This window comes from Caretta caretta, chromosome 3, assembly GCF_965140235.1.
Source record: "Caretta caretta isolate rCarCar2 chromosome 3, rCarCar1.hap1, whole genome shotgun sequence".
NCBI classification, from domain to species: domain Eukaryota; kingdom Metazoa; phylum Chordata; order Testudines; family Cheloniidae; genus Caretta; species Caretta caretta.
In genome coordinates this window covers 74,223,585-74,234,826 of record NC_134208.1, presented here as the reverse complement: position 1 = coordinate 74,234,826, position 11,242 = coordinate 74,223,585, and the positions used below count along the sequence as shown (strand labels likewise).

Here is an 11,242-nt window from a genome sequence, read left to right as displayed (position 1 = left end):
GGTGGTTGGCAGATCCTCTCCTAGACAGTGCACGTGTGATAATTATGGAGGGCCTGACTTTCAGAGAAAAAGAAGATGTCGTCTAGGTAAATGATGAAAAATTGGTTGAGCATGTCCCTAAAGATGTCATATATGAAATGCTGCAATGTCACCAGGGAATTACAATACTCAAACGGCATGACCAAATACTCAAAAAGGCTATATCTGGCACAGAATGTTTTCCATTCATCTCTTTCCTGGATCCTCACCAGGTTATGAGTAAGGCTGCGATTCTTTCACAGAGGTCATGGAAGTCACAGATGACTACCACAGTGGTTGGTGTGAGGCCAGCTGCTCTGGTGCCCCACGGCCAGCTGCACCAGCCAGTGCTGGAGTGACCTGGGGACAACTATTCAGGCGGTCCCCAGGGCCAGCCGCACTGGCCACTGCTTAGGAGCCCCTGGGCAGCTGGCTCTGGGGACCACCCAAGCAGTGGCTGATCCCGGGGATTGCCTGAGCAGTGGTCCTGTGGGCAGCTCCGGGGAGCGTCTGAGCAGCAGTCGTGGGGTTGCCTTGGGGCCAGCTGCACTCGCCACTGCTTGAGCGGCCCAAAGGGGTGCCTGAGCAGTAGTCCTGGGTACTATCCCGGGGCCAGCCACACCATCTGCTGCTCAGGCCCCGGGCAGTTGGCTTTGGGGACTGTCTGAACAGTGGTTGGTGCAGTTGGCTCCGGGGACTGCATGAGTAGCAGTCCTGTGGGTGCCCTGGGGACCAGCTGAGCAGCAGCGGTCCCGGGGTGGCTAGGGCAGTGGCCGCAGGGATGCCTGGAGGCCGTCTGGAGAGTGGTCCCCAGGGAGCAGCGGCCGAAGACAGTCAACCCCCAGAACTAGAGCAGGGGGCCCCCAGAGGTAGAGATTTAGTCAGGGGTATTTTTGGTAAAAGTCATGGACAGGTTATGGACTGTGAATTTTTATTTATTGCCCGTGACCTACCCATGACTTTTACCAAAAATACTCGTGACTAAATCTTAGCTTTAGTTATAACCTCGTTGAGATCCAACTGTGTGAAGACCTTGGCAGAACGGAGTCTTTCAAACAATGCATAAATAAGCAGAAAGAGGTACCATTTTTGGAATGTTATCTTCTTAAGAGCTCAATAGTCCAAACAAGGCCAGAGGGAGCTGATATCTTTGCCATGTGCCCCTGTTGGGGATGTGGAGGGGCGAATGAACCCCCCCACCCCTGCAGGTTTTCCTCGAGATAGCTCTGCAGTGCCTGTAGTTAGAGTTTGGAGAGCGAATAAATGTGCCCGAAGAGAACCTCTGCTTTCAGCTGGAGGTCAAAGGGGAATCATAGCTGCAATGAGATGGTAGGGTGTCAGCTTCTCTTTGCCAAACATGTTGACAGAGTACTGATATTTAACAAGGATCCCTGGGGATGTCAGGGAGGATGTGGGGGTTGCCAGGGTCCTGTCTGGATCCTCTCTCCACGTTTCTGAATTCTTTGGAGGATCAAGTAAGCTGCAAAGGGTTGCTGGTCCTGGGTCGGGTCTTGGGAAACAGGATTGTTGGCAAAATGGGGAGTGCTACCAGTATGTGCTCATAGGTAGGACCCTAGCAAATTCACAGTCCATTTTGGTCAATCTCATGGTCATAGGGTTTTAAAAATAGTAAATTTCATGATTTCAGCCATTTAAATCTGAAATTTCATGGTGTTGTATTGTGACCCAAAACAGGAGTGGGGGGGGGGGGGTTGCAAGGTTATTGTAGGGGGGTTGCGGTACTGCTACTCTTACTTCTGCGCCGTTGCTGGTGGCGGTGCTGCCTTCAGAGCTGGGCAGCTGGAGAGTGGCGGTTCCTGGCTGGAAGCCCAGCTCTGAAGGCAGAGCCACCACCAGCGACAGCCCAGAAGTAAGGATGGCAGGGTATGGTACTGCCACTCTTACTTCTCCGCTGCTGACTGCAGAAATGTGTTTTTCATGGCCGTGAATTTGGTAGGGCCCTACTCATACGGAATGAGCCAAGGGATGCCAAGGACAACTGATGAATGCAGTGTATGAACTAGTCAAAACTGGAGGGTTTCTTGGTGGTTTCAAAGGGTAGTTACCTCTCAGGGAGCCATCTGGGGGTGACTGACCCTGATGAAGGAGTGACCTGTCTATGGACTCCACTAATTCGGGGCAGTCCTTGTGCTGGGTGGGGATCTTGAGTGGCTGGGCAAACTCTAGATCCATTAAATAGTCCAAGGCACCCAAGTCCACCAGTGCCTCTACATTGGTGTGAAGCATTGCATGGTTCCTGAGCTGGAGAGGGAGTTAGAGATGTGTTGGAGACTGATTGGCCAACACCAGTGTACTAGTGGTCAAGCATTGGAGCAGCTTGCTGGGGAGAGAGGAAGGGTGCCAATCCAGCTCATACCCCACCATCAGGGGCCGGGACTTGGGCACAGATTTACCATGTCAGGAAGCTTGATGCAAAGTGCCCTCGTTCCCTGCAGGATAGGCATAGGCCCGATACCCATCACTGATTCATCTCTGTGTTGGAGAGGTGGGGCTGGACCTGATCAACTTGCATGAGTCTGGACAATGAAGAAGGGACTGTTGATGGGAGGGGCGTGGGTGCTGGAGAAAGCAAGGCTGACAAGAACTGGGAGGACCATCTTTTTTCTTGGTGGCATTTGATCAGGTGGTCATCGATCGTGATGCATAGGTTGATAAGGCATCCAAGCCAGGTGGGGATTCCACCTGTACCAGTTACTTTTAATATCATTGTTTAGGTCAAACCAGAAATAACACTGAGTGGCCTCGTTCTACTTCTACCAAGCATTGGAACTCTGCTGCATATTTAGCAACTGGTCAATATGTCCCTGCTACAACACCTAAAGCATAGCTTCAGCCATATACTTGTGACTCCGATCATCAAAGATCACCACCATAGCTCAAAAGAAACCCTCAAATTGTCCCATAAGCATGTTTGATCTTTCCAGGAGTGGCAATACCCAAGCCAGGACCTCTCCAGTAGTCAGACTGATAATCAGTCCCACTCAGCCCTGGTCTACACTAGGACTTTAGGTCGAATTTAGCAGCGTTAAATCAATGTAAACCTGCACCTGTCCACATGATGAAGCCCTTTTTTTCAATTTAAAGGGCTCTTAAAATTGATTTCCTTACTCCCCCCCTGACAAGTGGATTAGCGCTTAAATTGGCCTTGCCGGGTCGAATTTGGGGTACTGTGGACACAATTCGACGGTATTGGCCTCCAGGAGCTATCCCAGAGTGCTCCATTGTGACCGCTCTGGACAGCACTCTCAACTCAGATGCACTGGCCAGGTAAACAGGAAAAGAACCGCGAACTTTTGAATCTCATTTCCTGTTTGGCCAGCGTGGCAAGCTGCAGGTGACCATGCAGAGCTCATCAGCAGAGGTGACCATGCAGAGCTCATCAGCAGAGGTGACCATGATGGAGTCCCAGAATCGCAAAAGAGCTCCAGCATGGACTGAACGGGGGGTACGGGATCTGATTGCTGTATGGGGAGAGGAATCCGTGCTATCAGAACCCCGTTCCAGTTTTCGAAATGCCAAAACCTTTGTCAAAATCTCCCAGGGCATGAAGGACAGAGGTCATAAAAGGGACCCGAAGCAGTGCCACGTGAAACTTAAGGAGCTGAGGCAAGCCTACCAGAAAACCAGAGAGGCGAACGGCCGCTCTGGGTCAGAGCCCCAAACATGCCGCTTCTATGATGAGCTGCGTGCCATTTTAGGGGGTTCAGCCACCACTACCCCAGCCATGTTGTTTGACTCCTTCAATGGAGATGGAGGCAACATGGAAGCAGGTTTTGGGGATGAAGAAGATGATGATGATGATGAAGTTGTAGATAGCTCACAGCAAGCAAGCGGAGAAACCAGTTTTCCCGACAGCCAGGAACTGTTTCTCACCCTGGACCTGGAGCCAGTACCCCCCGAACCCACCCAAGGCTGCCTCCTGGACCCGGCAGGCAGAGAAGGGATGTGAGTGTACCTTTTAAAATACTATACATGGATTAAAAGCAAGCATGTGAAAGGATTAATTTGCCCTGGCATTCGCAGCTCTCCTGGATGTACTCCCAAAGCCTTTCCAAAAGGTTTCTGGGGAAGGCAGCCTTATTGCGTCCTCCATGGTAGGACACTTTACCACTCCAGGCCAGTAACATGTACTCGGGAATCATCGTACAACAAAGCATTGCAGTGTATGTTTGCTGGCATTCAAACAACATCCGTTCTTTATCTCTCTGTGTTATCCTCAGGAGAGTGAGATATCATTCATGGTCACCTGGTTGAAATAGGGTGCTTTTCTTCAGGGGACACTCAGACGTGCCCATTCCTGCTGGGCTGTTTGCCTGTGGCTGAACAGAAATGTTCCCCGCTGTTAGCCACGGGAAGGGGGGAGGGTTGAGGGGGTAGCCACGCGGTGGGGGGAAGCAAGATGCGACCTTGTAACGAAAGCACATGTGCTATGTATGTAATGTTAACAGCAAGGTTTACCCTGAAAGAGTGTGGCCACTGTTTTATAAAATGTGTCTTTTTAAATACTGCTGTCCCTTTTTTTTTCTCCACCAGCTGCATGTGTTTCAATGATCACAGGATCTTCTCCTTCCCAGAGGCTAGTGAAGATTAGAAAGAAAAAAATATGCATTCAAGATGAAATGTTCTCTGAGCTCATGCTGTCCTCCCACACTGACAGAGCACAGACGAATGCGTGGAGGCAAATAATGTCAGAGTGCAGGAAAGCACAAAATGACCGGAAGGAGAGGTGGCGGGTTGAAGACAGGGCTGAAGCTCAAATGTGGCAGCAGCATGATGAGAGAAAGCAGGATTCAATGCTGAGGCTGCTGGAGGATCAAACCAGTATGCTCCAGTGTATGGTTGAGCTGCAGCAAAGGCAGCTGGAGCACAGACTGCCACTACAGCCCCTGTGTAACCAACCGCCCTCCTCCTCAAGTTCCATAGCCTCCTCACCCAGTCGCCCAAGAACGTGGTGGGGGGGGCCTCCGGCCAACCAGCCACTCCACCACAGAGGACTGCCCAAAAAACAGAAGGCTGGCATTCAATAAATTTTAAAGTTGTAAACTTTTAAAGTGCTGTGTCGCATTTTCCTTCCCTCCTCCACCACCCCTCCTGGGCTACCTTGGTAGTCATCCCCCTATTTGTGCGATGAATGAATAAAGAATGCATGAATGTGAAGCAACAATGACTTTATTGCCTCTGCAAGCGGTGATCGAAGGGAGGAGGAGAGGGTGGGAAGTACAGGGAAGTAAAGTGAACCAAGGGGCGGGGGGTTTCATCAAGGAGAAACAAACAGAACTTTCACACCGTAGCCTGTCCAGTCATGAAACTGGTTTTCAAAGCTTCTCTGATGCGTACCGTGCCCTCCTGTGCTCTTCTAACCGCCCTGGTGTCTGGCTGCGTGTAACCAGCAGCCAGGCGATTTGCCTCAACCTCCTACCCCGCCATAAATGTCTCCCCCTTACTCTCACAGATATTGTGGAGCGCACAGCAAGCAGTAATAACAGTGGGAATATTGGTTTCGCTGAGGTCTAAGCGAGTCAGTAAACTGCGCCAGCGTGCCTTTAAACGTCCAAATGCACATTCTACCACCATTCTGCACTTGCTCAACCTGTGGTTGAACAGCTCCTGACTACTGTCCAGGCTGCCTGTGTACGGCTTCATGAGCCATGGCATTAAGGGGTAGGCTGGGTCCCCAAGGATACATATAGGCATTTCAACATCCCCAACAGTTATTTTCTGGTCTGGGAATAAAGTCCCTTCCTGCAGCTTTTGAAACAGACCAGAGTTCCTGAAGATGTGAGTGTCATGTACCTTTCCTGGCCATCCCACGCTGATGTTGGTGAAATGTCCCTTGTGATCCACCAGAGCTTGCAGCACTATTGAAAAGTACCCCTTGCGGTTTATGTACTCGCCGGCTTGGTGCTCCGGTGCCAAGATAGGGATATGGGTTCCGTCTATGGCCCCATCACAGTTAGGGAATCCCATTGCAGCAAAGCCATCCACTATGACCTGCACATTTCCCAGGGTCACTACCCTTGATATCAGCAGATCTTTAATTGCGTGGGCTACTAGCATCACAGCAGCCCCCACAGCAGATGTGCCCACTCCAAATTGATTCCCAGCTGACCGGTAGCTGTCTGGCATTGCAAGCTTCCACAGGGCTATCACCACTCGCTTCTCAACTGTGAGGGCTGCTCTCATCTTGGTATTCATGCGCTTCAGGGCAGGGGAAAGCAAGTCACAAAGTTCCATGAAAGTGCCCTTACGCATGCGAAAGTTTCGCAGCCACTGGGAATCATCCCAGACCTGCAACACTATGCGGTCCCACCAGTCTGTGCTTGTTTCCCGACCCCAGAATCGGCATTCCAGAGCATGAACCTGCCCCATTAGCACCATGATGCATGCATTGGCAGGGCCCATGCTTTGAGAGAAATCTGTGTCCATGTCCTGATCACTCACATGACCGCGCTGACATCGCCTCCTCGCCCTGTATCGCTCTGCCAGGTTCTGGTGCTGCATATACTGCGTGTGGTGTTTAATGTGCTCCTAATTGCCAAAGTGAGCTGAGCGGCCTCCATGCTTGCCTTGGTATGGCGTCCGCACAGAAAAAAGGCGCAGAATGATTGTCTGCCGTTGCTCTCACAGAGGGAGGGGCGACTGACGACATGGCTTACAGGGTTGGCTTACAGGGAATTAAAATCAGCAAAGGGGGTGGCTTTACATCAATGAGTATTTCAGGCAGGACTTCATGGAGGGTTCCAATAAGAAATGGTGCACCTAAGTAATTGTTCTTATTGGAACAAGCAGGTTGGTCTGGCCTTTGATTGATACATGGCTAGATTTACCTCGCTGCACCTTCTCTGTGAGTGACTGCAGTGTGACCTAGAGGAATGAGTCCCCTAGACGGGAGGGGCGGGGGGAAGCAAATGAGTACAAAACAAATCTGGTCTATTTCTTGTTTTGATCCACTCCATCTATCTTTTACATCTTTGGCTGGCAGCAGACGGTGCAGAAGGACTGCAAGCCATCCACATCTCATGGCTGCTCGGCAGAAGATGGTGCAGTAGGACTGCTAGCAATCCGTATCGCCTGCCTGTTCACCATAAGATGGTTCAATAGGACTGACTGCAGGACTAAAGAGAATGACCTGGTCAAGTCACTTCTAATGTAGTCCCTGTACCCATGTCTGCCCAGGCGCTCCTGGCCGACCTGGCCAGGAGCACCTCGGACATGACGATGACGGCTACCAGTCCTACTGCACCGTCTGCTGCCACAAGGCAAGGGGTTGCTGCTGCTGTGTAGCCATGCAGTACCGTGTCTGCCAGCACCCAGGAGACATATGGTGACAGTTACCTGAGCGGGCTCCATGCTTGCTGTGGTATGGCGTCTGCACAGGTAACTCAAGAAAAAAGGCGCGAAATGATTGTCTGCTGCTGCTTTCACGGAGGGAGGGAGGGAACGGGGGCCTGACGATATGTATCCAGAACCACCCGCGACAATGTTTTAGCCCCATCAGGCATTGGGATCTCAACCCAGAATTCCAATGGGCAGCGGAGACTGCGGGAACTGTGGGATAGCTACCCACAGTGCAACACTCCGGAAGTCGACACTAGCCTCGGTACTGTGGAAGCACTCTGCCGAGTTAATGCACTTAATGCACTTAGAGCATTTTCTGTGGGGACACACACACTCGAATATATAAAACCGATTTCTAAAAAACCGACTTCTATAAATTCGACCTAATTTCATAGTGTAGACATACCCTCAGGCTTGGACAGTAGGGTATAACTATCTGAGGGACTGTCCTGTGGGGATATATGGGTTAAGATCTCCAAAGGAGCGTAAGGGTCACATAATCAACTCATGTGGTGCGAGCTAATCTCTACTTTCATAGCTGTATTTCAATTTAAACACCTAAAATGAACCCACATTAAACTCTTGCTTTACCTATAGATTCTTGAGGCTTCAGCCTCCTGTGTCACACTGTTGAGATGGGTATTTCAAAGCGGTTATGAAGTGGGGGCTATTTTAACTTGCCACTCTCCCATCATAGACCCAGTTGCTTTCAGCACTGTTTTCTGGCAGGCGGGATTCTTGACTCTAAGGATATATCTACAATGCCAAAACTCAAGTGTATTCTTAACTCAAGTTAAAATAACAGTGAAGACATGGTAACTTTGTATTTTAACTTTAAAAGCGACTTGAGTTAAAGCTCATAGGAGAGCTCAGGAATGAACTTGAGCAGCTAAACGTGTTGCGGAGTTGCCATATCTTCACAATGGCATTTGAACCCAAGTTAGCTAATGTGGGTTAGCTAACCCAAGTTAAGAATCATAGAATCATAGAATTAAAAGGGACCTCAAGAGGTCATCTAGTCCACTCCTCTGCACTCGTGGCAGGACTAAGTGTTATCTAGACCAGTGCTACTCAAAGTGGTGGTCCGCGGACCGGTGCCGGTCCATGAGCCATCAGCTGCCAGTCTGCGCACGCATTGGAAAAAAAAAATTGCTGGTCCCCCACATCAGATAGCTTGAGAAGCACTGATCTAGACCATTCCTGACAGGTGTTTGTCTAACCTGCTCTTAAAAATCTCCAGTGATGGAGACGCCACAACCTCCCTATGCAATTTATTCCGGTGCTTAACCACCCTGACAGGAAGTTTTTCCTAATGTCCAACCTAAAGCTTCCTTGCTGCAATTTAAGCCCATTGCTTCTTGTCCTATCCTCAGAGGTTAAGAAAAACAATTTTTCTCCCTCCTCCTTGTAACAACCTTTTACATACTTGAAAACTGTTATCATGTACCTCTCAGTCTTCTCTTTTCCAGACTAAACAAACCCAATTTTTTCCATTTTCCTTCATAGGTCATGTTTTCTAGACTTTTAATCATTTTCATTGCTCTTCTCTGGACTCTCTCCAATTTGTCCACATCTTTCCTGAAATGTGGCACCCAGAACTGGACACAATACTCCAGTTGAGGCCTAATCAGTGCGGAGTAGAGTGGAAGAATTACTTCTCGTGTCTTGCTTACTGGACTTTGCAGATGATGTTGCTCTCCTATCACATACCCAACACCATATACAAGAAAAAAACAACTGGACAAAACACATTCAGCCAATAAATTGTACTGAAAATCAACTGCAATAAGACAGATATCATGACCTTTAATATTGCCTCACCAGTACGGATAGAGGATTAAGTTCTCACCACTGTAGAAACATTCATGTTCTTGGGCAGCATCATCAGCCAAGATGGTGGAACAGGCCAGGACATCTGGAACAAAATCAATAAAGCCAGGAACACCTTCAGGAGCTTAAATACAGTCTGGAAATCATCAAAATACAACACCAAAACCAAACTCAAGATTTATCAGAGCTGCGTACTTTCAACATTACTTTATAGTGCAGAATGCTGGGCAATGAGAAAGTATGACATGTCCGAAATGTCTTCATTCCATACAACCTGCCTCAGAAAACTCCTCTGTATCTTTTGGCCCAGAACAATCTCAAACCAAGACCTATTGACACAGTGCAGCCAAGAGGATCTGAGCACCATCATTGCCAGGAGGCATTGGAGATGGATCGGTCATGTGCTTCAGATGGAAACTGATTCTATCACCAGAGTAGCAATAAGATGGACACCTGAAGGCAAGCAAAAACGAGGCTGCCTGAAAACTACATGGCAAAGAGCTGTGGAAGCCAAGCTGAAAAACCTGGGGCACAGCTGGGAAACTACTGAAAGACTTACCAGAAACAGACAAGAGTAGAGGAGCTTCGTCACTGCCCTAAACGCCAGAGGCATAATAGGAACGTGATGATGATGGTCTTGCTCACAACTCTCCTGCTAATACATCCCAGAATGATGTTTGCTTTTTTTACAACAGCATTACACTGTTGACTCATATTTAACTTGTGGTCCACTATGACCCCCAGATCCCTTTCTGCAGTACTCCTTCCTAGGCAGTCATTTCCCATTTTGTGTGTGTCCAACTGATTGTTCCTTCCTAAGTGCATTTGTCCTTATTGAATTTCATCCTATTTACTTCAGATCATTTCTCCCATTTGTCCAAATCTTTTTGAATTTTAATGCTATCCCCCAAAGCACCTGCAACCCCTCCCCGCTTGGAACACACTTTTTTTTTTAGTGCAACTTTTTCAATTGGCAAAACTAGGTAGGAGTTGTTTAGCCACTAAAACATACCTTGTCTTATCATATATATTTATGCTTTATTCATAAGAATGCCTTTGTCAGTAGTGAAAACCGTCTTAGCCAATTAAGAGAATTGAACGTTTGATCTGTTTACACTAACAGAAACCAGTGTTTCCCTCAGTAACTTTGTTTCCAGGGTCCTGAGCAAATTCAAATGGTAGTGAGTCATTCTTGTATCAGATAAAGAAAAATGAATTAGGAAAACATTAGCTTTAGTCTATACTGGCTACACATTAACCATACTTGCAGGAAAAATGCTGGTGGAGCAATAATGGCTAAGAGTCTAAAGCAAAGCTGTGTCACGTTATTTTCACACTCCATGGATAAACACAGGAAGCTTCCTGAACGGATCTGGCATGTGTCCAAATCTCATACAAAATGTTCCCCTCTGTGTGAATTTAAGGCACTTTTGTGCTAACTGGGACAAGTCTGTCATTTTACATGTATATTACATATGTAAATAATGTGGATTTTATTTGACAAAATACCCATGTTGCGGCTGATCCAATGCGTTGTAATGGAAATGTCAATCTTCTTCTGCAGCACAGCAAGAGCTAACCCTAGAGGTGCCATATAGCAAAATATCACTTTCAGAATGGAAAAAGTCATCTTAAATGTTGTTCTGCCAGCTGAGAGCATTATTATACAGATGTCACCTCTTGACTTGAAAGATCCCCTTTTAAAAGTGAGATAACTTGAAAAGTTAATTTATCTTTGTGCATCACACTTGAGAGAGGGAGAATGAATGCATGAATCAGTGGCTAACTGGATGACATAGTTCTACATCAAGGTGTTTTGAAAGTGTTTATCCCCTAAGCATGTTCAGGGAACCTCAACTTATCCAGTCTGGATAATCATCCTAAAGTCAGGATGCTTATTCAGGCCTTAATTAAACCTTTTGAATCCCCAAATCTGTTTTGGCTGCCCTTGCCCAACAGCTCCATTTGCCTCTCATCCCCAACTTCCACAAAGACTTCTGATGTGTTGTACATCATCTTTGGGCGGGGAGGCTAG

General features: G+C 48.0%; 1 protein-coding gene across 1 annotated transcript; it reads left to right on the top strand.

Annotated features, from left to right (window-relative positions):
• Window positions 1-2,039: 2,039 nt before the first annotated feature.
• LOC125634360 (myb/SANT-like DNA-binding domain-containing protein 7) lies at window positions 2,040-5,196 on the top strand. The gene is made up of 2 exons (XM_048844968.2): window positions 2,040-3,984; window positions 4,573-5,196. Exons 1-2 carry the CDS (start codon window positions 3,380-3,382, stop codon window positions 4,628-4,630), a joined length of 663 nt encoding a protein of 220 aa, XP_048700925.1. The 5' UTR covers window positions 2,040-3,379; the 3' UTR covers window positions 4,631-5,196.
• Window positions 5,197-11,242: the final 6,046 nt, after the last annotated feature.